The following is a 26,089-nucleotide window of genomic DNA, read 5'->3' on the forward strand; positions in this document are numbered from 1 at the left end:
TCAATGCAGTACAACCTGAGTTTATGACAATAACTGTGGTTATAAAGAAATGGTTATGTTCCATACACTGTTTAAGAATGTTAACACATTTTGAAAAATATTTTTTGATAAGACATTTTTTAAAGCTTTGTTGCTTAAAAGAATGAGTTCTTAATCATTTGGAAAACATGGTTATTCAGAAAAATGAATTTCCTCAGGGTTCCAAACAATTAAAGCTGGATAGATATTTCAAGCAGATATTAACTAAAAAAATAATTTTACTACTGCCACTCACATTAAAATAAATAATTTTACTATTGTCAGTCACGTTAAATATTAAGTATCCTCAATTAGTTGTGTTAATTTTTCTCTTCTTTATTTTTTTAAACCAATGGAGCTTATTTTTGAAATAGCCCAGGGTAGAGTCCTCCCCAGCCCCACCCAAACATCCACATATTCACTGTTGGCATGAAATAAGCGAAGGTAACATCCTTGTTAAGAAACTTCAAAATCTGCAGAAAGTTAAAAAATGAAAAGTACAAGTCTCCCTCTTAGTTTCTGCTCACCTCCTGCACCCCTGACAGACATTCAAACATGATGACAGATGCAGAAACGCCCAGTTCCTCAGTCCATTTTTTGAGCAATAATCACTTAAAAATTTTGTATGCATTCTTCAAAAACAAATGTTAATGCATATAAACACGTCCTTTAGGAAACACAGACACCATGGAATTTATTCATTCCTCAGTCATCACTTTGCATTTTAAAACATAGGTGTTTTTTTTTGTTCTCTTCTCCCTTCAATTTCTGAAAATTAAGCTTAAAAAAACTTCCCCAAATTCTATATCCTAAGTATTCTTTTCCTTTGTGTTAAGAACAAAGACAAAATAAAACAAAAAGCTATGAAGAATATCCTAATTTCTAAGATCGATGAATTTCCTAACTGAAGACAGCAATAATTTCTTTTTCTCCTATAAAACTTTGTTTTTTAACTGTAACTTAGTCTTTCAAAGGGTATGTTTTTCACATAATTTAAGTTAATTCAAAATGTAACTGACTATCTACTATGTGCAAAGCACTATGCAATGTACCAGGCAGACACAGCCCCTACCTGGGAAGAGCTTGGTGCTCATAGGGTAGAGGTAGGGAGGGTTAGTGGGAGAGAAAGAAGGAAATATGATAGCAACTTACCGAAGGCTGAAGAGGAGGCTGGGGCCGTGCCTGGTTAAATGGAAAGGGCAGCAAACAGCTGGCCACTGACTGGTGAAAACAGACCTGGCACTCACTCTTGTGTGCTTCCCAGCTTCCTCCCTGCTTCCTCACCACCACCTTCTTCCCACCTGTTCTGAGCTTGACTACTTCCAAATAATTTTGATCACTACTAGATGACAATGGGACAGTGGACTTTGACTAGAGTAACAGTGCCAAAGGCCTGAAATGACAAAGGAAAGCCAAACAGCACTTTTCCTCACTGTGTAGATACCTTTACACGTGATTTTACCTTTGTAATTCCTTAAAATGTTTTCTTCCTACCTAAGGTAGAGAGGGGGTGTAAAACCACAGGGGTGCTGCCCAGATCACAGAGGTAAAAAAGAAATAATAATTAGAATTCAGATGCTTTAAAAAAAAAAGGTGAGGAAAGATTCAATAAAGAGCCACTCTTCTAAAGTACAAAACGACATAATAGCTCTGGGGAGGCACATCATCCTCTGTCTCTTCATGACAAAGACAGTGTGACAAATAATTTTGGCTGTAGTATCTTAAAGTAGTCATTATAAAAAGGCTATGTTTTTATTCTAAATGAGCCAGAACTCTAAAGAACCTACCAACTTGTCCTTCCCCTCATTTCCATGGCTATGGTCCTCTCACAGAAATAACAAAAGATAAGAAAAGGAAAAAGGGACAAAATGTCAGCATGAGTAATGTTTTTCCATCCACTCAGGCATTTATATATATGAACATATTTGTGGATTTTTCAAAGAAATATCTTCTTGCTTTTTGGGCTGAATCTGCAAATAAGGCACTCAAATCACTACATAACAGTACCCATAAGAAAACAGAAACCACATGACACTGAAATGGTTACTAAATATAGATGTAGTGTTAGGTATTCTAATTATTAGAAAAGTCTGCTAGGAAATGGCTTATGTAAGCTTCTTGCTTCAAAATATAATAATTTTAGATATGAAAGTTACTCATTACCATTGAATAAAATATTTATTGTGATTTTTTCTCTTGGGACATAAGACTGTTTATTTTCCCTAGCTCTCCAAATGATACAGTTGCCGAACCTCTTTCAGCTGGTCTTGCCTGAAAATGATAAAGATTAAAGATATTAGAAATAAGTAAATATACAGCTCTAATTAAACCCCTTAATGCTGTCTTATGTTAACAACAAATCCCCCACCCTAAGTAAATAAACAATAAAAAGTAAATAGAAACATGAACCCACTAAGAAAAGTGATTTGTCTTAATAATGTTACCTGTGAATCATGGTATTTCCATCCTATCATGTAATAGATCTGGTATGTGGCAGGTACCGAACCATCCTCATTTCTGTACATTTCTATAAAGACAAATAAGGGTTAAAGTCTGAAAAAAAGGCAAGTAGGAAGAAAAATCTGCTCAATAAAAGTCATCTCCTCCAAAGAGAACTGGGTATTAGGATACTTGTAGGATCCTGAGAACGTCTCACATAACAAATCCTCACCCCTGAGAAGAGGACAGTCAGGAAATAGTAAGGGCTGTTTGGAAAAAGGATACGGAGCTACAGGATCTGTGTTTTGAAAGGAAGGACAAGAAATCTGATGGCGCCTTAACAAAAAAGGAAAAAGCACTGGCAATTTGAAGGGATAAACACGATGGGACACAAGTTCCTCAGGAGGCTGAGGTGGAGAGCAGGGGCAGCCCCCTTACCTCCGTACACCGCTGCGGCCGCCAGCATCGTGTTTCGGTGCAGCAGGGCTTTCCTATTCCAAGCACAGTTGCTCTCCCCCATACCTAAAAACACACCACAGGCAGTTTCTGATAACTCAGCAAATACCCTGAGCAGCTCAATATCACAGATTTAACTCATCTCATCCAACAGTATACCCACCTCTATTCTCTAATAGTCACATAAAATAACCTAAATAGTCTCATTTCCCTCTCAGATTGTAGCTAGGCTTCTTAGTGACTCTAAGGTAAATTACTTGAAGCTTCTGGATATTAAGACAAGTGAAGAAGTCAAACTTCAGGCGGCAAGCCCCACAAACACACTTTACTTGCCAGCAGTGGTCTAAATTAGGAAGCCAGCTGAGCAAAAGCAAGGCGACTGGCCCTCCAGGGGAGTCATCAAAAAATGGCAAGTGCCTTTCCAAGGATGTCACATTTTATGTCCCTTTTAGCTGCCCTTCGAAGGAAGACAGGACACTGCTACAATGCCTCACTCCTTCTAAGCCATAAATGTAAGCAAGATCATGAAACTTGAAAGAGGGGTTTGAGACTCCTTAGAAAGTACCAAAACTACGATGTGTTTCAGATTTTACAATATTTTACCAATCTCAGATTAAGAAAGACTATGTGCATTCTTTTCAGGGGCACTTTTTTTGTTGTTGTTGAGGAAGATTCGCCCTGAGCTAACATCTGTAGCCAAACTTCCTCTTTTTTTGGCTGAGGAAGATTCACCCTGAGCTAACAACTGTTGTGAATCTTTCTCTATTTTCTATGTGAGCCGCTGTCACAGCATGGCCATTGACAGACAAATGGTGTGGGTCCACGCCCAGGAACCAAACCCACGCGGCCAAAGCAGAGCACACCTCTGTGCTTAACCACTAGGCAACCGGGGCCAACCCAGGGGCACTTCTCTTAATGTTTTAAAATTTATCTTTAGATTTCTTTCCCTCCAGCTGGTAGCTACAAGCTAGGTTAATATTATTCTATTGTTCATTAAAAATTAGTGTTGTATATTTGATTTTTCTTTATGCATATACTTAAAATTACTTTGAATGGCCTTATTTTAAACTAGTCTGCAAAATTAAAAGTTTCAAAAGTAAAATCTTTTATATTTATTCTCAATATAGATGATCAAAAATCAGTTTCTTAGTTTTGGTTTTCTACTTTGACAAAAGAAACAAACTTCCCAATATCAGTGTTCTTTAGAAGCTTAAAAATAATCTCCCAAGTTTTTAACGACCTTATTAAAAACAATCAACAAATGAGCTGTAATAAGTAACCCTTTTTCTTCTTTCCAATCCCAAAAGGTTCCTATTCTTCCGTAAAATAATAGTTCTCTGATACTAAAAGCCATGTCCCGCAACCTGTGAGTATAAGAGCCCCAATTCATGATGAACAATAGACATACAAACTAGTAGATTAATCATCATGAAGAAGAAGGATGTTCTTATTCTTGCTATCACGAGCAGATAGATACTCTTAGACCAATCGCTCTGGGTCTGTAAGGTGGTCAGACTAGATGATCTCTAAAGGCTTCTAATGCTAACATTTTAGACTCATTACATAATCTAATTTAAAAACATTCTCCTACATAGTGAGTATCAACTATATGAAGAGATCAGAGGTAAACTGGAACTCATATTGGAAGAGTCTATTCTTGATGATGGCTGTGGTGCTTTCATTTCTGCTTAACTGCCCTTGCTATGACAGACTTACAAATTAATAGAGGCAACACCAATGGAAAACAGATTTTTTTTTTTGCTCAGGAAGATTAGTCCTGAGCTAATATCTGTGCCAATCTTCCTCCACTTTACAGGTGGGTCGCCACCACAGCATGGCTGACAAGTGGTGTGGGTCTATGTGCAGGATCTGAACCAGCAAACCCAGGCCACTGAAGTGGAGTATGCCAAACTTAATCATTATGCCATGGGGCCAGCCCCATAATTTTTTTAATGTAAATATTTACTGCACTAGAAATTTTAAAATGCCTTCTAAATAACTGGCATTAGGATATACTAATTAAGATTATTTGGCATAATACTCTTTCTGAGACAGAAATTCAAGAGCACTACTGTACAGCATAGTTAGAAATTCTGCTGCTAGGGAGAGCAAGAGAAGTACAAAGCACATCAAACTTCCCTTCTCTCACAAGAGAAGTGCACAGCCATATCAAATTTCCCTTCTCCTTGTGGAAGGAGCAGTGTAATGTGGTGCAAAGAGTCTAGACTTTGGGATCACAATCCCAGTTCTGATTCTTAGGTAACCTGGGGCAAAGTCATTTAACCTCTATTAAACTCAGTTTTATCATCTTCAAAATGGAATGATAATACTTCATGATGCATCATGGTAGACCTTTACTGAAGACCACATGGGAAACACATTGGGGGAGTTCTGACCAGCTCTGGGCTTTGGGATAACAGAAAAATCTGGGAAGCAGGTAATTAAGACTCTCACAGTGTTTTTAAGGGTAAGTTCAACTGCTTATAAAAAAGTCTAATTTATTATGGTTTACTAGGAACAATACTGAGTATTGTCTAAAAAAATAACTGAACTTACCTTAAAACTACTGTGAAAGCCTCCAAAACTTTTCATGCATTCATCAGCTGATATGCAACTTGTTTTGTAAAATTAGGTCAACGTTCTGGACTGTTTTCTGTGAATTAATAATAATGGCAGCTTAAATGAGAAACACCACAACCATCAAGAAAAAAGTGTAACATAACGTGAGCTACCAAAACCAATTTGAAGGTAGTATCTTCCAGTCTGCAAAGCACCACACCTGAAAATGTCCCAAGCTCCTCTGCTCCTCCCATCATCCCCGATCACTCTTCTTCCCATCTCAGTTGCCGCTGACCTTTTCACAGTAGAATGGTTGAGATTTCAGGATCTGAGTCAGGCTGCTACACTAGCCTTAAATCCTGGCTCTACCACTTTCTAAATACGTCATCCTGCAAGTTACTTCTTTCTGTGCCTCAATTTCCTGATGTGTAGCAAGAGAAGTTAACCATGCTAGTTCTAGTCTTACCTTCCTCATAAGATATGCCCCATAAACAACACTGGAGGGTGAACTCTCTAACACACTAACCCGACTGTCTCTTCTCTGTGCAAAATTCTTCCAAGACACTACAAGGCTCACCTGATAGAATCTAGAAGCCTCTGATGGACTATCCCGCATCACTTTCCATCAGCTCCCCAATCTACATGTTCAACCAATAGTGAATTATTGTACACTTCCTAACTAGGAAAGTAAAGGAAGTATGCATCCTCTTACATCTCTATCATTTTACACAACCCATTTCCTTGGCTTGGAATGCAATGTCCTCTCCACCCCGCCCCTCCCCCCCCCAACCTGCACCCACCTGTTCATTCTCCTGGCAAACTCATTTTAGCTTAGATGCTGCCTCTTCCACAAAAGCACCCCTCACTCCCTAAGCAGATTTAGGGACTTTTTCTCTTGTGTTTCTCCCTGTGCTTATAAAACAGTGATCTCATTTTACAGTTAAATGCATATGTCTGTCTATCCTAAGTCTCTCTTTCTCTCTACTAGAGCATAAGCTCCCTGAGATCAGGAACTATGTATTTCCATCACTGGCTCAGTGGTAGATGCTCAGTAAATGGCAAGTGAATGAATACAAAATCAACCAGTTAATGTTTATATCTACTTAGTTAAATATCACTTTTACAAATTATCTTTAGATAATTCCTCTTAATCCTCCTAAGGATAAAGAAGTATCAAAGACTAAAACACACGATTTATGTAAAAGGTGTTACAGTAAAAATAAGACAAACACTGGCAAAGCCTCTTAAAGGTAAATATTAGGCAACTGTTCTTCAAAATAATGACCTATTTAAAACCCTTAAGGGAAGAGGGAGTCATCAACTGGGAAGGGGCACGAGGCAACCTTTGGAGGGCTGGAAATATTATATATGTTGGTTTGGCTAGTGGTTAAAAATACAAGCAGCTATACACTTGAGATTAGTGCATTTTACTAGAGATCTATGCTAACTTCGCTGAATGCAGTATAAGACTCTGGATTCAAGTCATAACTCCAGATTTAGTGAAACCATAGACAAGATACATAACTTCTCAACGTTTCAATTTGCTCATCTATAAAATTAGGATATTAGAAAACCTCACAGAATCGCACCTAGAACAGGGTAAAAACTATATTTTTAAATCAGTGGGCAGTAACCTTTTCCAATTGATAGGTCTAATTTCTAGTCTCTTTCTTTTTTCTTTCTTGAAATGAATCATGAGTGCAGGATTTATTTTACAGCAGAACAAAAGCAAATGGCGTATTTGGAAAATATTTTTATCACTAGAGTCTGAATGATAAATCACCAGCCCACCACCATCTCTCAAGTCTTCAGGTGAAGGGGCTCTGTGATTATATCAGGGGGAACCAAGTGCTCGGGGCAGCACTGGGGAGGCAGTATGTGATTTATTATTGGTCCCCTGTCATCTTGGGCATGCATGCTAAGGCTGCCAATCCCTGTATTAAACTATAATGAATGAAAAGTAACTACAATAGTAAGTTTTCAGCTACACTTCTTTCCTCTTGCAAAGTTGATAGAAGCACCGTACTCAGAGGAGGCTAGATAATGGGTTAAATGGATCTGTTGCAAATGAGTAGCTACAAAAAAACAGCAGAGTCAGTTAAGAGAGTGCTAGAGCAGGAGTCAAGAAGGCAAGAGTTTGGCACCTAATTCTTCCACTAACAGACAAGCATTCTCTTTGGGCCTAATTTTTCTTTCTTGCAATACAGGGATAAAGTAGTTACCAGAGGGCTATTGAGAGAAGCAAGTGCAACAATGCTCATGAAAAACTATAAATCATCTTATTAACTTTTCGGGATCCAAATTAAGGCTCCCCTACGTAAGTGTAGTTCCAGTTTCATAGAAGACACCTTTAATCCATTCAGCTTCCCCCATTCATCAAAACTGTCTGTGCCATTTGTGTAATACAAAAATAACCTCATAAACTCTCCTGAGGTAAACTGAGCCTCTCCTTTGAGAAAAATCCCTTCTCCAGTAGTTCTCTCAGTAGAAGTTTACTTTCGCATAGCTCACCTCTTTAGGGATAGGAAGTGGGGTGTGTGTTCCTCTTGCTCCTCAAAGCCTCTTCAGGCCATTACTTCTCCACCCTATTAAAAACCCTTGCCCAGCTGAGATCCATACCATCTGGCCATAACCCTCTCTCATTCCTGCTTGCTGTGACATCAGGTTCCTAGTCCCCCTTCTTTCATCAAAGGGTTTGGCACCTGGCTCAGTTTCCCTCTGTGCACCAAGTCCTGCCACCATTCTGGTGACTTCAGTGTTAATAACCATCAAGTACCACAGCCTCTAAGATTTTTTAGTCTCCTCCTCACTAATGGACTTCTCCATCACTCCACCTCTGCCATCACACATGTCACATGTCCGAGACTGAGTTATCACTTGTAACTGCTTCACTTTCAAAATCATCAATTCTAATGTCCCATTTTCTGACCATATTCTCCTGTCCTTCAAGCATGTTCAGGTACTTTAATCATGATCATTCTCTGACCACCCTGGGATCGCTTGTGCACATCTCCTCTGCTTTCTCCCAATCCATTAGCGCATTCTTTATTTTCCCCCTACTTCCTCTTTCTTCCAGCTCAGATCCTTTGGGCTATTATTTCAACTACACTCTTGGAATTATCTTTTGTCTTTGCCTTTTTGTCACTTTCAACGAGCAAAGCCCCAATTCAAACTAACCCAACTATCTGTTTTGTGCCTTGTCCTAAGCTACCAACTATTGTTGGATAAAGTCACAGATGCGTTTGACCAACTTCAGATGCACCCTTCAAATTTTATAACTTTCCCTGATCAATTCAGCTTCCTATTCTCTACAATGACTATTTCAAATCCGCTCCACTCCATTCATAAACCTCTGATCTTTTCATTCTCAGTATATGACCCTATTTTCTGTTTGACAAAGAAAACAGATCCATTAGATGGGAACTTCCTGCTATCAGACATAAACACCTATGTCCAGTGGCACTAACCCTCCCTCGTTCCTTCTGTAAGTCTCCCCTCCCTTTATCCAAGGTCAATCCCTCCCCCAGGTCTTCGTATCTCAGCCCCTTCCACCTTCTCAGCTATTTGACATCCCTTCTCTCCCTTCTAGAGTCACTTCCATGGAAGCACTTAGATTCTTCCAATCAGCAGTTAAATAAATTCACATCTTAAGAGAAGACAAAATAAAAAGCTCACCCCCTCTGACACCTGGAACCTTTCCATCTCACATCTCTTCACAGTCAAACTTCTTGAGAGAATAGTAGTTATTTTCTGTCTCCAGCCCCTCACCTTCTACTTAGTCCTCATCCTACTCCCATTACATCTACTCCCGTAACTCCAACAAGAGCTCCCACCACTGTCACCAATGACCTTGTTCCTAAATCTAGTGGATTTTCTTTTCAGTATGTATCTTGCTTCTCAGCAGCATTTGATGCATCTTTGTTTTGAACTCTTTCCCTTGGTTTAGGCAATTCTAGACTTTTTTGCTGTTTCTCCTTAATACCTTGCTGTCTATACCTTCTCAGTCTCTTTGCAGGTTCCTCCTTCTTTTATGCAGTCACTATACATTAGGTTCCTAAAGGATCAATACCAGGCCACTTTCTCTTCTCCCTCCATGCTCTTGCTCTAGGCAATTGCTTCAAATACTACCTATTCACAAATGAGTCACAATTTTTAACCAGGCCAGTTGCCTCCTCTAAGCTATATACCCACATACCCAACTGCCTATTTGACAACTCCTCTCAGATATTTCAAAAGCGCTTTAAACCCAACATACCCAAATATGAACTCAAGAGCTGTCCCTGCCCATACTTGGTCTTCTTCAACTGCTTCCTGATCAATGAAGGGCACCATGTATCTGGTTATGTGGGCACAGCAGTTATGTTTGAAATGTCTTTCCCCTACATTGGCCCACATATAATCTACCAGCAACTGTCAAATTTACCTTCTAAATATCCGTAGAATGCATTCACTTCTCCTTCTCCATTGCCACCACCTTAGTCCAAATTACTATCATTTCTCACAGAGCTTTACAGCAATAAGTCTCCCTACGAGTTTATCTGTCAATCCATTCTTTTCAAAATACAAATCTGACATCTGAACCCCCTCCTACCCTCTTCTCATTAAACTGCCTCAAAGGGTGTTTTAAGATAAAGACACATAATCTTAACAAGGACTATGTGACCCTACTGCATGATCTCTAGTCCCCATCTACCTACTAGTTTAATCACTTAACTCTTCTTTTTACTCCCTGTAGTCTAGCCAAAATGCCCTTCTTTCAGTTTCTGCCATGCTCTTTCTTGCAACAGGGCCTTTGCACATGCTACTCTCCTTGCCTGTGACTCACTTCCCTCCCTTCTTCACCTAGTTACCTCATCTTCATTTTTTCAGAACACAATCATCACTTCCTCAGACAAGACTTCATTGACTCTCTCTGACCAGGACCTATCCCTTTTACAAACCTCACTCCTAAACTAACCCAACTACCTGCTGCTTTCTTGTGCTTGGACTTGAGCTGCCAACTGTTGCTAGAAGAAGTCACTGGTGTGTTCAATCATCTTCAGATGCTCCCTTCAAGAGAGTCCTGCCATCCTTTTATAGGCAGTCACAGCACTATGAACCTCTACATCATGGCACTTACCACAATTCTAATTTAACATTTATCTTTGTGGCAGCTGCCTGATGTCCGCTTTGCCCATTTTATATTAGAAGCTCCATGAAGACAGTCTGCTTTCTCCTTACCCAGAATATCCCTAATGCTTACCCCCAGTGCCTGCCAGAGTCAGCTCTCAAAATATTACTCTTAAATGGAGTCTAAAAATCCTTTAAAGTGTCTTACCTTGTAAATCTTCCATCAATTCAAACATTCCAGGATAGTTAACTTGAATTTCATCAGTGTCCTATTTACAAAGAAAAAGGAATATTCATTTGACAATCATCACAAAAAATCCAGATTTGAAAAGAGGTCGTAGAGATTACCAGACCAACCTTTCACGGTAAAGGGATCTTCCTTACAACATTCTTCACAGATGTCATCTGGCTTATGCTTGATTTATGAAGATTTCAAATTGCAGAATAAATATTCACTATTCTATGAGAAATCTTCCTAAAATTCCATCAATTGGTTCCAGTTTTCTCCTTGGGAACAACACAGAGGAAGTCTATTCTGTACTCTGCAAACCATTACCCTCTTCTTCAAGTCTTTGAAAAGTCTCCCAAAACACCATAATTTTCTAGGGATGGGGGTTAATTTCTAGACAAAATTTATGGATTCTTACATGTTCTGACTACATTTCTCTGTACATCGGCAACATCAATCTCTCTCCTAAAATGTGGCATCCAGAATCAAGCCAAACAGGGTCATCTCCCAAGATGTATTCATTCTACTTCTAATAATGCGGCAATACTGCACTGGCTTGTTTAGGGGGTGGGCACACTACTGGCATATACACTATTTTTCAAATGACTATTGGTTAATGATGCCCTACCCCTTTTGAAGACTGATACAGGAATTTACTATTAGTACAGTGGCAGAGACCACTGATGCTCCCCAAATATCCAGGTGTTCCTTGACACTTTCCAGCCTGAAACAGACATTACTGATGGCCAAAGAAAAGGGGTGGGGGGAAGCAAGTTGGTAAAGAGCTAATGAGCCTTTCCCAGGCTATCTCTTCTGTAGTGGTGACCTTAGAGTATGCAAAGGCCACATGGCACAACTACAAGATGGAGACAGGCTGCCTAGCCAGCGTGGGGCTGTGATATGATAAAATTCTGTGTTAAGCACTAAGATGTAGGAGTTTGTCTATATTGAAAACTAGCCCTAAATACAGGATACATACTTCTTTTTTTTCAAGTTTGCTATCAAAAAGCTGCGTGTATCTCAAACTTCATCTTCTTTGCACTACCCACTTTTGAAGTGTCTAGATTTATGTTCTGTAACTTTACCTAATGTGTTAACTATTCTTCCCAATTTTAGACTTTAATGTTGCACAGAATCAAGTACAAAACCCAAAAGAACACATCAAAAACACCCATTCTAATTCCTAAAGAAATGCAAAACAAAATGAACAGTTATCTTTATTTTGTTTTTAACCTTAGTGATACAAAACAAAAATATAAGCAGGAACTTTCATACACTGCTGATGGGGCATGTAAATTTATGATACCTTTTGGAGAGTAATTTGACTTTATCATCAAAATTTGAAATGCACAGATTCTTTGACCCAGCAATTCCATTGCTAGAAACTGGCCTGACAGATGTGCCAAGATTATGTGAAAGGAAATTCATTGCAGCATTGCTTGAATGAGTAAAAAAAACAAAAAAACTGGAAACAATCTAAATGTCCATTTGAGAAATGGTTAAATAAAGTGTATCTATTCAATGAAATACTATGCATGTGTTAAAAAAGAATGTGGGAGATAAATATTTGTAGAAGGAGATTTCCAAGATATATTATTGACTTAAAAAATCAAAAGAGTACATAGAGGAAAAACAAGAGTGTATATATTATTGCATATGGAGGTTAGCTATATAAATATATTCTGGTCTACATGGAAAAACTGTTCTGAAAGGATGTGCAAGACAGTTAACAAAGGTCATCTTTGGGGAGGGGACGGCTGTCAGAAGTCAGGAGGAGGAGACTGCTTTCACCTTAGACCTGCTCTATTTATTTCATTCTCTCTATACATTTTCTTATTTCCTTTTTTTAAAAATGTATACATGGATCAGGTTGTGTGTGCACTTTTTATAAGATCATCCTGGGCAGCCCACTTATTTCTTCTATGTACTCTTCTACATTAACTATTTTTAAAAAGAGATCCTAAGATTAAAAACAAAATTCCTTCCAGACTGATACCTAGTCATTAAGCAATATCTTTTGGGGGAAAAAAAATCTTCAGTGAAACCAACTACAAGCACATCTCAGTCAAAAGAGTACCACAAGAGCTTTGTCAAAAGCCTTCTCAATTAAGATGAACCACATCTGCTGTTCTCTCCTAATATACTAGACTGGCAGCTCTACTCTAAAAGAAATGAGCTTCATTTAGAATGCCAATTAACTCTGAAAATAATTCACTAAGAGGGTTATATAAACATAAATATATTATGTTAATTTGACTTGATTTCACTTTAAAAATAAAAATCCATTGCCATATGTCATATGCAACATAAACCTGTATAATCGATTATATAAAAGCTTTTTTGGATGGGAGTTTTAGAAAATGAATTAGCATACAATGCTAATACAGCACTTTAGAGACACTGTATATGTCTTAAAAGAGGAATAAATTTGTATAGATTTATTATTAAATCAGCAACTCTCTAATTTCACACACTATAAAGAAGGCTCTACATCAATATTTTTGTATTATATTAATGTTTGAGTCATTCAGCTCATTTGTGGAGAAGAATATGGAAGATATTCTGAATTAATAGATCTCCCAATTAACAGAAATGTAGGCTTTTAAACACTATAATGTCAGGTTAAACTTCTTCTTTTGTTTTTTTTGGTGAGGAAGATTGGCCCTGAACTAACACCTACTGCCAATCTTCCTCTTTTTGCTTGAGGAGGATCGTCCCTGAGCTAACATCCATATCAATCTTCCTCTATCTTGTATGTGGGATGCCAACACAGTATGGCTTGATGAGTGGTGTGTAGGTCTGTGCCTGGGATCTGAACCCGTGAACCCCGGGCAGCCAAAGCGGAGGGCACAAACTTAATCACTATGCCACTGGGCTGGCCGCTCAGGTTAAACGTTTTTAGTAGAAATCTTTCTAAAATGCACAACCCACTTTATAACTGTAAAAAACTGCATGTGGTTAACATAATTTAACTTTCTTTTGATGACTCAGAAGTCTTATCTTTTTCTTAATAGGCAACAACTTTTGACTCCCCTAATATTGCTGCCTAACCTGTATGATCTGGCACAAATTCTTTAACATCACCCCATGAACATTTGCACTATGCTTCTCTGTGTGACTCATGTCCCTTACATTCCCCCCTACACTTTTCAGTGGCATTACATTCCCAGTCAGAAATTCTTTTTTTTCACTTCAGTTTGTAACATAGCAATACAGGAGACAACTCTTAAGAGGGTGGACTATAAGGATAATCTTTTCCTTATTATAAGGAAAGTAAATATTAGACATTAATGCTTTAAACAAGTAGTTTCTGATCTATTTTCAGTCATAATACTCTCTCAAGATCTGATGAAAACTATGGGCCCCTTCCTCCACATTCAAAAGACAAAAACCAAGTTTGTGTACAAACAACGTCCCAGTGTCACTGGACTCTCTACAATCTACTGACAGGCCCTCTATAAATCCAAGAATATCAGGCAGGGATTTCTGTCTGTTCATTGCTGTATCCCAAATATCTAGAATAGTGCCTGGCACATAGAAGGTACTCAATAAATGTTTGTTATAAGAAAGAATAAATAAATGAAAACAGAATAGAAGGATATTCATTTCCGCATTATTTCTATTGGTAAAAAAAACTGGAACAAACCTAAATGTCGTTCATGAAAGAAACAGTTAAATAAAATTGTGGTACATTCACACCAGGGAATAACATGCACAAGTTAAGAAGAAGGGCAACTATATCCACATTCATTTTAAAAACTCTCTAAATACTGTGAAGAATGAAAAATAAGTTTCTGAAATACATACATATGTATGTGTGTCTACATATAGTAAAGTATTTCTTGTTTAAAAAAGTCTGGAACGTTACACACCAAAGTGATAATGGTAGCTATCTCTAGGGCAGCAGTTCTCAAAGTGTGGTCTGGAGAGTCCTGGGCTCCCCAGGACCCTTTTGGGGATCTGCAAAGTCAAAACTACTTTCATAATAATAATGAGATGTTTTTTGACTTCTTCACGTCTCATTCTCTCATGAGTATACAATGGGATTTTTCAGAAGTTACGTGACATGTGATATTGCAATAGATGTGAACACAGAATCAGACGAGAATCTAGTTCTCTTTTATTACCCCAAACACTAAAGAAATTTGTAAAAATATAAAGCAATGACATTCTTCTTCTTTTTTGAAAATAGTTCTTTTTCACAAAAAATAGGTTATGTTAACATGTAATATTATTGTTAGTTTTTTAAATACTATTTTGAACTTTCATTTATTTATTTTTGAGGAAGATTAGCCCTGAGCTAACAACTGCCGCCAATCCTCCTCTTTTTGCTGAGGAAGACTGGCCCTGAGCTAACATCTGTGCCCATCGTCCTCTACTTTATATGTAGGACACCTGCCACAGTTTGTCTTGATAAGCAGTGCACAGGTCCGCCCCCCGGGACCCCAACTGGTGAACCCCAGGCCACCAAAGCGAAATGTGTGAACTTAACTGCTGCGCCACCAGGCCAGCCCCTATTATTGTTAGTTTTAAATGAATAAACACAAAAATTCAGTTTTAATTTCTCATATGGTTAATATTGATAGATATAAACCTCATAAGCAAAAGCTCTTTAAGATCGTCAATAATTTTAAGTGTGTAGAGGGGTCCTGAACTAGGGTTTTGATAACTGTTAAAGAGAGAGATAAGATTTTAGGGATTATGGGAGAATGACAAACTTTCACTTTATCTATATGGTTTAATGTTTACAATTAAAATATATTTGTGTAATTACTTACATAATTAAAATATATTAAAAATATACAGTGATCCCTAAACATAAAATTGCCTATATTAAATTACAAAGCAGAATAGTCATGTGAAGCAGAGTTCGCCCATTTTCTAGCTGCCCAACGTCTCAGAATGCAGTTTCTATTGACTCAGCCCATTTAAAAGTTTACAAAAGGTCAACCCTAGACACATTTAAGGGTTGTCATCAGTTCCTAGCCTATTGTCTCTCTTCCATTCCCTGGAAGCCCCTTTCCAACATTAAGGGCTCTGGGGGTCTATCCCCTTGCTTTCTATCAAAACATGAAAGGATATGACAATCCACTTTTGGTTGGTTGGTTTACGAAATAGATTCACACTAAATCACCTTAAACAGTTATTTTAATTTAAAGCTTATCATCTCTAATTATGTGATGAGAAGCTTTCTTCATCAAGAAATTTCTATTTCCTCTAATCAGGTTTAGAAATGTTTCTAGGCCTGAGGGGTTTGGAAAAATCATGGCAAGTCTACTCAATCAATCTCTGAAGACAGTAATGACATCTTTTAGAATGACTTTTCTATTGAAGAGAGTTAGAAGGGAGCAATCAGTCTCTCCAGATGACTTCCTGTTGGAAGCCTTGGCTCGCAAAGTCCTGGGGGGGAGGGCTGGGGGGAGAGGAAGGTAGAAATTAATATTTATTAAGCATCTACCATGGTCCAGGCACTTCACACCCTTTATCTTATTTAATACTAATAGCCACCTGAAGTGAGTGACATTTGCATTTTTTTTTAAATGAACGCTCAGAGAGGTGAAGCATATCCAACAAATTCCCCCGGCCAGTAAAAGGGCAAGGTAAGGATCCAAATTATACCTGTCAGACACCAATACCCTATACCATCACTGTACCATGCTGACTCCATGTTTCCTCTACCCTGCTGCCCTGACGGCCTAAGGGTCCTCTTTCCAGATCTCTCCAGCCCTAATGGAGTGTAGTCCATGTCCTACCTTCTCTAACCTTGATCTACCCTAGGCCTCGCAAATGCATATTCTCTCACTTCTGCCTCATATGGCACTATTTCAATTGAGGACTGGTAGTAGAGGTAGTGTTGTCTCTTTTCCCTCTTATCTGGAATGTTCTAGCTCTCCTATTACACCTAACTCTGCATTTCAAGATTCAGATGGAGTAGTATGTCTTAGAAAATAGGCTCCTTGTTAACTGAGGTCCTTTTTTGGAGGGGGTGGGGGGAGTGATGTGACCTATTCAGGTAACAACTAAAAATTTTACATTCCTAGCTTGTGTCAATCAAGATGAGTTTATACAAACTCAATTAAAAGAGAGAGAGAGAGAGCCAAAACCTTTCCACAACACCATCAATACCCAGAGTGTCCTATCTTTCATATGAGAAGTTGTTTCTGAACTGTGTAATTAATGGGTTACTTGATCCTCTTGATACTTACCACAGTCAGTGTATTAAAGCCAGCTCTCCCGAGCAAATGTCCTAGGTCATTGACAGCAGTGAAAGGAGAAACGTGTGGAGAAAATCCTCCTTCCCTTTCTGTTTCTGCTAACTGTAATGAACACCGAAGTTCATAGAGTGTGTCACCTCCAAACATTGCGCCAAGAAACACTCCATCTGGTTTTAAAACATAATGAATCTGTAATAAATACAAGACAACAAAACTATTCAAAATTTTATATACAAAAATGTTAATCGAATAAATATATGGTGGCGCAATCAATACTTTATGATTACCATTCTTATTTTGTCAAATTAATAATGAGATAATTTAATAAATAACATCTAAGGCAACAAACTATCAGAAAGTTGATGCAGTATAACATTATTGTAAAGATACAATACATTCATTGATAGTATTGATATCAATAAAATATGTTATGTTTTCAAATTTTCTAATAGACAAATTTTATAATCAGAAAAATACTGCAATTGTAAAGTATGGTAGACTGCAAAAATCATAACCTTCCCTGTATCTGTGCCCTTTGAAATGTCACTTTGTAACAACTCCCATCAAGAGATGGAGTCTACTTCCCCCTCCCTGAATCTGGGCTAGCCTTGTGACTAGCTTTGGCCAAAAGAATGCAGTGAAAGTGACAGTGTGTTAGCGGCAAGCTAAGGTCTCAAAGAGCCTTGCATGCTTCCACCTGTTCTCCTGGAGCCCTGTCAGGCCACCATGTTGTGAACAAGCCTGAGCTAGCCTGGTGAAGGATGAGGGACATGAGGAGCAGAGAGGAGCCAGGCATCCTGGCTGAGGCCATCTTTGACCAGCCAGCCCCAAGACAATCTAGCAGCAGATCACAGACACATGGGTGAGCCAAGCCAGACCCAGAAGAATTTCCTAACTAAGTCTTACCCAAATTCCCAAACTACAAAATCGTGAGCTAAATGAATTGTTGTTTTAAATCACTAAGTTATGGTGTCTTATTACACAGAAAAAGCTAATTTTTAGAGAAACCATTATAATTCACAACATTAACCTAGCAACACACTATTTTTTTTTTTAAGGAGAAGTATCTAACTTATTTTCCAGCTTTAAAACAAAAACAATTTGTAATTGATAACTTCAGCAAAATAGTGGCCAGAGTGAATTTGAGAACCACAATGTTTGTTCACTAACTCTCTTAGACTACAATCTGTAACTAGTCTGACTGTGACTATTCCCAACAATGAGGAATGTTACAGGAAAAGGAGGATTCTAAAGTAAACCAGAATCCAAATCAGAGTAGGCGCTTCTAATCAAAGCATCCATCTTGAATTTATATTTAATATATTATGAAGTAATTACAAAACAGTATATAAGCAAATCAACTGTAAAATCTTTGGTTTCTTCCCTTCTGCCCCTGTAGTCTTACTTCCCTCTCTTGTCACCAAAGTCTAATATAGAGACTAAGATTTAGTCCTCAACTCTCTGCAGCTTCTCTCTAACTCGGGGAGTTTATCAATTCCCCTGGATTTCAAAAGGATGACTTTCCAATCTCTATCTTTAGCACGGACATCTTCCCAGAACTCTAAACTCATGTTCAACCGCCTATGTCACGGACATCTGTCTCTTGGCAAATAGATCCCCCCAACAGATCCAACACACACAACACTTATTCTCAAACTAACTCCTCTTTCCAATTGCTATATTTGTTAATTACCATTTTCTCTTCCCTTTATCTTTTCTACTCCCTCTACCATTCTTTCTACTACTATTACTAATTATTCTCCCAGGCATCCAGACTCAAAACTTTAAGGTGAGCCTTGACTCCTCCCTCTCTTTGATCTTCAGCTCTAACCAGCCACAAAATTGTTGATTCTTCCTTTGCAGAGTCCTAACTATCCCTACCTTCCTTTTAACGCCTACCATTGCCACCTAGATTTAGTTTATCTCATGACTGGACCACTGAAAATAGTCTCTTCAATTTAACCAACTTCTTCTGGAATCAGTTTTCTAATCAGCAAAATGAAGATATCTTGCAGGGTTATTTAACACATATATAAAACAGAGCACAATGACTGGCAAATAGTATGTGCTTAAGATATGGTAGTTATTACACTGCCCACTAGCTTTTTAATCATGTCACTTTCCTCTTTCAAATTTTCCAGGAGCTCTGAATTGCATCAAGAATAAACTCTGAATTCCTAAGTGTGACCCAAGTCCTCCTAAATTTGGTTCCAATATGCCTCATCTCTCAGCACTAAGCTAATTCTCCAACAGGCTTCCTCTTTGTCCTTTCATGCTCCTGAAGCTCTTGTACCTCCCCATCTATCCTGTGATTCTGCCTTCCTGGAACGCCTTCTCTTTCCAAATCTGACCTGTCCTCTAAGGCCCTGTTCAAGTAATTCCTTCCTCTTGAAGCTTTCCTAGGCCATTCCAAGCCACAGTATCTCCTTCCTTCCTCTGAACACAATTTTTTACCTACTCCTTACCTGCCTTATCACCTGATAAAAGTTAACCAACAAACATTACCTAGCATTCTCTAAGCATTCATGGAGAAGATACAAATATAAACAAATAAGTTCTTACCCACAAAAAATTTATAGGTAATAAAGGAAGAAAAGAAACACATATAGAAAATGTCTTCTAATATCATTTTGTACAAGTTATTAAAGTTTTCACAAATAGATAAAACATCTCTATAATTAGATTTTTTGAATTCCCAGGAAGGAGGGAGTCAATCATTGTACTTCCTAATATGCCAAAGGCCAGCAAGTGTACCTGGCCCACAGAAGATAATAAATACTGGATTTGCTTCCATTTTCTACTGTCAGAACTATAAAACAGAAACATCTATAACTTTCTGTATAAAAACTGAAACAAATGCTAAGTTCCTAATAATAAATAAAATAACACAGGCTATTACAATCAACATTAAGGTTCTTACCTGTTCAAGTGCTCTAGGAAGATCATTCACCCAGTGCAAACTACAATATGAAAACACATTTGTTTTAGCTTAATTCGTTTAATTAATCACTATAATTGCCTCTAGTATAATGACAAGCTACAAAAAAGGTGTTAATTTTGAAGCCTGAAATTACATATCAAAATTCACTGACTAGTTTCATACAAGTTTTAAAATAAAAAATTTTGGGGGCCAGCCCTGTGGCCGAGTGGTGGGGTTCACGTGCTCCGCCTCAGCAGTCTGAGGTTTCGCCGGTGCAGGTCCTGGGCGCGGACATGGCACCGCTCATCAGGCCAGGTGAGGCGGCATCCCACATTGCCAGAACTAGAAGTACCCACAGCTAAAAATATACAACTACGTACTGGGGGGGCTTTGGGGAGAAAAAGGAAAAATAAAAATAAAATCTTTAAAATGAAAAATTTTCCTAGGGGAAAACCCTCTTTCTGTCACACTACAAAATGTGACAGCAAATCACTTTGTTGATATAATTATCTGTCCAGTTATTCTTCACTGAATAAACTAAAAGTCAGTTTCTCCAAAGAAGACATACAAATGGCCAAAACGCACATGAAAAGGTGATTAACATCACCAATCATTAGGGAAAAGCAAATCAAAACCACAATGAACTATCACCTTATACCTATTAGGATATCATATTATCAAAAAGACGGGAGATAATAAATGCTGGTGAGGATGTAGAGAAAAGGCAACTCCTGTGCACTGCTGATGGGCACATAAACTGTTATAGCCACTATGGAAAACGGTACAGAGGTTCCTCAAAAAATTAAAAATTGAACTGCCATTTAATCCAACAATCCCACTACTGGATATATATCTGAAGGAAGTGAAAACACTATCTCAAAGAGCTATCTGCACCCCCATGTTCACTGCAGCATTATTCACAACAGCCGAGAAAGACATGGAAACAACCTAAGTGTCTATCAATGGATGAATGGATAAAGAAGATGTGGTATATATCTACAATGGAATATTATTCAGCCATAAAAATGGAAGGAAATCTGCATTTTTGTGACAACATGAATGGACCTTGAGGGAATTATACTAAGTGAAATAAGTCAGACAAATAAAGACAAATACTGTATGTTCTCGCTTACATGCAAAATCTAAAAAAGGCTGAATTCACAGAAAGAGAAGAATAGAATGGAGGCTGCCAGAGGCTGGGAGAGGGGGAAATGGTGAGATGTTGGTCAACGGGTTCAAACTCCTAGCTATAAGAAACATATTTGGGAATCTAATGCCCAGCATGATGACTATAATTAACAATACTGTATCAATAACTTGAAAGTTTTTAAAAGAGTCGATCTTAAATGTTATCACTACAGACATATACAAAATATCGTAATTATTGAAGGGATGGAGATGTTAACTAACCTTACTGTGGTAATCATTCTGCAATATATACATGTATGTATAATCATCACATTGTACACCTTAAACTTACATTTGCTATATATCAATAATATCTCAATAAAGCTAGGAAAAAAAAATAAAGTGAAAGTCGTTCCTATCTGACATCTCATCTAAACAGTGCTACTCTGAGACTTTACTGAAAGAAAGTAATAAAAATAAGCACTTGATGACATGTTCAAGGAAGTTCATTAATTAAATCAAACAATTAAGCTAGAGATATATACTAGCATTCTAAGCCCTACTTTCCTGGAAAGAAATAAAATTTATCAGCACACATTATTTTTCCAAGGCAAATAGTATTATTCATCAAAAACTTAATAAGTTTTCTGATAAATAACATCCCATATTTTTTAAGATCATAAAACAAAAACAACCCAGAGCTCCATGTACTTAAAATTTAATTTAAAGAACTTCTTGCATTGTCTTTTGACCCTACTGACCTTGTCCCAGTGTGTGGTGATACGCAAGAATATGATGGCAAGAATCATATTCTGAGTCTCTATAGAGTGTGGTCACACTTTCCTGGTAGAGTTGGCATCATCTTATGTTGACTTTCAGGATAGTACTGAAGACCCATTTCACACTGTACTGTGTTAAGTTCAAATGTATCTTTCATAAGGCTTTCTAACAATTATTAGATATTTTAAAAATTAAGGAGGTCATATTATAAACTCTATCATACTTGTGGAGAAAATGAAAGCAATGGAATCAGTTACTTGCCAATAGCAAGCAGATGAGCTAAAGTTAAAACTCGAGTTCTGACTCCCTGCGCAGAGCTCTTGCCCTCAGACCAAGGCTCTGTAATGTTTTTCACTTCATGACAGAATCTGAACACTTTTCTAATTTTGTTCAGCACATGTCAAAAAGCAGGGAAGAAATTACAAACTCACTGAAGAAAGCAGCAAGGGTGACCAACTCCCAGTTCGCCTGGGACTGAGGGGTTTCCTGGCACACAGGCCTTTCACCACTAACACTGGCGAGGTCTTGGGCAAACTGTGATGACTGGTCACCCTAAAATCAGCTATCAAAACCGTTGTACTGACAAGGAGAGCATGTTAAATCTTTGAAAGAAAATTTATCTGACTATAATAAGAAGAAATAAGGTACTGCATAGAATATTTTATTTTCTCTATTAGATGCTGAGTTCTTTGAGGACAGGATCCCTGTCTGAACTGATTTTGTACTCCCCCAAAGCACCTAGTTCAGTGCCTTGCATATTATAATCTATCCAATAAATATTTATAATATGTTTGTGTAATAAATGTGGAGGGACATGGTAGGAAGCACAGAGGGAAAAAAGTAACTTTGAGGACTATATTTCTGTGTAGAAAAAGAATTTTAGTTGAAAGAAATACTAGCTTTTCCTTATTTGGAAGAACAAGCTTATAAAGGGTGCTCTAACATTTGAATATTGGAGCCAGTATACTCTTTCAAACTCCTGCCCACATCAATATCAATTCCAGGATACCAAGTTGCATCAGGGAGGAAAACCCTTCTATCACAGATGAGCCTTTGCAAATTGAGGAAAGTTGGAAAAAAAAGTTGACATGCTGTATCATATTATCTCCACTAGGGAGCATATAATCCAAAATTCTTTAGCAGAGAAATCTTATAGCTTATAAACCAACATAAGTGGGTTTGTGACTTTAAAAAAAAGTTAAGAATTTACTCCATTATCTATTTTCTTTACCTTATAATACTAAAACTTTAAAGCATAAATTATCTATTTATAACACATATATTTTTTAAAGTACAAATGGATTACCAACCTTAAACTGCTAACCACCAGGTCAAATGTATTTTCTCGGAAGGGAAGGAATTCTTCATCAGCTAAAACACTGACAGTAGGAATTTCTGTTTCTAAGGTATTTTTCTAATGGTTAAAAAATAAAAGTTCAAAAACACATTTATATAGAATCTCAGTTACTAATGCAATCATTGTTAAATTTAAGTAATGTTACATTTACTTGGCAGTTTCTATCCCTTCAAAAAAAATTAACCAAACAAAAGAGCCACACAGAAACTCAAAAAATATTTCTGAAATGACACTAAAGACCAGCCATGAAAACTGCCTAGCTGGTTGGAAAAACATAAATAGGACACCTATCTCACACCAAAACAAATCTCAAAAGGCTGAAAGCTTCAGTGGAATAATTGAAGCCATAAAAGTACTAGATGAAAATCTGGGTCAACGTTGTTATACTCAAATAAAAACACCTAAGTAAACATGGCTTAAAAGATAGAAACTGAAAAGGAAAAGATTGATATATTTGACGATAAACTAATCAAAAACTTCTAAAAAGCAATAAACAGTGTAAACAAAACATTGGGAAAAATATTTATAACATACATGATGAAAAATTAATATCTCTAAAAAACAAGCTCTTACAAACCAAAGAGGCAAAGAGAAGGAGAAAAAGGTACTTTCATCGAATATTGTCATTCAGTCTTTCTAAGAGCAGTCTGGAGATGTATATCAAAAATTTAAAGATGAACATCAACAAATCCATAAATTCCACTACTAGGAATTTATTCTCAGGGAGAAAAACAAATCAAACATACAGAGTTGCTTTATATAAGAATGTTCATCACAGTGTTGGTTATTGAGAAAATAGAAATATAACCGTTCAATAGAAACTTAGCCAAATACATCATGGAATAAATAAATCATATATTGGAATACTACATAGCCCTTTAAAAAGATGGTATGTGCATGTATATAAAAGGACGATGTTCTGTGAAAAACATGGCACATTAGCATAGCACCATTTCTACAAAATTGTGTGTTGGGGAGATAGATATTCACCTACAAAGGGGGAGACCAAAATGTCACCAGTGGTTGCCTCTGAGTGGTGGGACTAGGGGTGATATTTTCTTCTTCCTTTGTATTTCCTATGTTGTTTAATTCTTCTTTATATGTGTTATATTTATAAACAGGAAAAAAAACAAACAACAATGCTATTTCGAAGTTGAATAAAAAACAAAGAACTAAAAATCAAACCAAGAGATCAGAAACCATGTGTTAAAAAGCTACCTACCAAAGCATTTTCTGCAATGTCTGCTTGGAAAAACTTTCCAACGGTTTCCTGTAATGAAATAAAGTTGATCAGATAATACAAAAACAAACAAACAAAAACCCACTAACAAATAAAACAGAATGACTGTTGAAATTGCTAAAGGAGAAAGTGATAATTATAAGCTAATTTTCAGCTTTGTAAGGGTATTTTGCTGCATAAAACCAGTATGGTACACAGTTACTTTTAATAACACATATTAAGTTACACAGATTTAAATACATGCAACTAACCCTATGTTTAATAAAATAGAGAACACAAGTGTGAATAATCAACATCCTTCATTTACTTCACTGGGTTAAGGCTTACGTGTTACCTTTGCCATGGCATAAAATGCTGAGAGCCAGTCCCCACTCTTGTGCCATAAAAGACCTGGCATGGTTTTCTCACCTTTTACTTGTTCATTCAAAGAGTTTACAAAGAATAAAGAAAGACTTAATAAACAGTTACTTAAGAGGGGCCTAACTGGTTTCATTTTCCCTGTTTCACCTATTCTCCCTTCCTTTCCAGAGGAAAGAGTATTGCACTATTTCTTTCCCAGATTAACACCTTCCACTATGCACTTTTTTATCCAGGATCCTGCTCCCTCCATCACCATCTCTACCTATCTTCAATCTCCATCTTCTGTGTTTCTTTCCCTCTCACCTTAAAACAGGCATAAGCCTCCCAATTTTGAAAAATTTCCTCACCTCTAACAGTCTTGTGGTTGTTTTGTTTGCAATCCACAACTCTACTTCTCACTAATGTTTTTCTCCCCAATTCTTGGTAATCTATTTCCACTTTCACTGCTCTACTAAAACTATTTGTAAAGATTACCAATAAACTAATCACCAACCACAACAGTCTGTCTGCTACCAATCTTACTTCACTTGACCTCTTTGAAGCAGAGCACTGCTGACGGTCTACTCGAAACTTCTTCAGCACTTTCTTTGAGTACCTTCTCTGTTAGAGAAACCAATCCTTTGCACTTCATCCACACCTCCTTCTTAAGGAACTTCCCTGCCCACAACTTGGAAAGGGTACTGTACCATTACGTGGGTACCCTACCATTACCTGAACACTGCTGATTACCTAAGGGCAACTGGTGTGCAGGTAAATGTTTAACTTTGGGTCTCAAAAAAAAGGTGCCCAATTTCCACAGAGCAACCACTCCAAGAATGGCAGATTTCATGCCACCAACATGATGTTGCTGAAAGTAGAGCTGGGAAAAAATGTGCACAATTGGCTCTCATGAGCTAATTCCAGCATACCAGTGGGAGGGGTGAAAAAATAGGCCAATCCAGACTATCTACCCCTGTCTCTGACTTGAAAATTTAAATAAGAGACAGAGACAGGGGCAGAGGTTCCTGGAGTTGGAAGAGTATGTAGACTTCAGGGTGCAGGCAGTGGTATGCTGGTAAATTTTTAATAGCGGGTTTTTGGTAAAGGACTGCTTTGTAGCATTTGTCAATTTCTGTGGCATAAACACTCCACCATGGCTGATTTCAAGTTATCAACATGACATCACTGAATACAGAGTTGGGAAGAGATACTAACAATCAGCTTTCATGAGCTGCTATAAGCTAGCCTCAGCACACCACTGGGTGTAGGATACTCATATTGGGGCCACATGCCCTGATGA

The 26,089-nt window shown here is 37.6% G+C and overlaps 1 protein-coding gene across 2 annotated transcripts in view; it reads right to left on the reverse strand.

Moving 5' to 3' along the window:
• Nucleotides 1–2,173: 2,173 nt before the first annotated feature.
• The window catches only part of NDUFAF5 (NADH:ubiquinone oxidoreductase complex assembly factor 5), a 32,046-nt gene continuing 8,130 nt past the window's right edge, over nucleotides 2,174–26,089 (reverse strand). The window contains exons 4-11 of one of the 2 annotated variants that reach the window (XM_046679067.1): nucleotides 24,433–24,480; nucleotides 23,164–23,267; nucleotides 19,946–19,985; nucleotides 17,017–17,214; nucleotides 10,790–10,850; nucleotides 2,896–2,979; nucleotides 2,463–2,545; nucleotides 2,174–2,289 (exon numbers count right to left, since the gene is read on the reverse strand). In XM_046679067.1, coding sequence (XP_046535023.1) covers nucleotides 2,197–2,289; nucleotides 2,463–2,545; nucleotides 2,896–2,979; nucleotides 10,790–10,850; nucleotides 17,017–17,214; nucleotides 19,946–19,985; nucleotides 23,164–23,267; nucleotides 24,433–24,480 — 711 coding nt within the window. In that variant the 3' untranslated portion in view covers nucleotides 2,174–2,196. Of the gene's footprint in view, nucleotides 2,290–2,462; nucleotides 2,546–2,895; nucleotides 2,980–5,469; nucleotides 5,567–10,789; nucleotides 10,851–17,016; nucleotides 17,215–19,945; nucleotides 19,986–23,163; nucleotides 23,268–24,432; nucleotides 24,481–26,089 lie in introns of those variants that run through there. The other variant, XR_006891121.1, reaches the window with a different exon arrangement.

The sequence above is a fragment of the Equus quagga genome, chromosome 12 (genome assembly GCF_021613505.1).
Source record: "Equus quagga isolate Etosha38 chromosome 12, UCLA_HA_Equagga_1.0, whole genome shotgun sequence".
NCBI classification, from domain to species: Eukaryota; Metazoa; Chordata; class Mammalia; order Perissodactyla; family Equidae; genus Equus; species Equus quagga.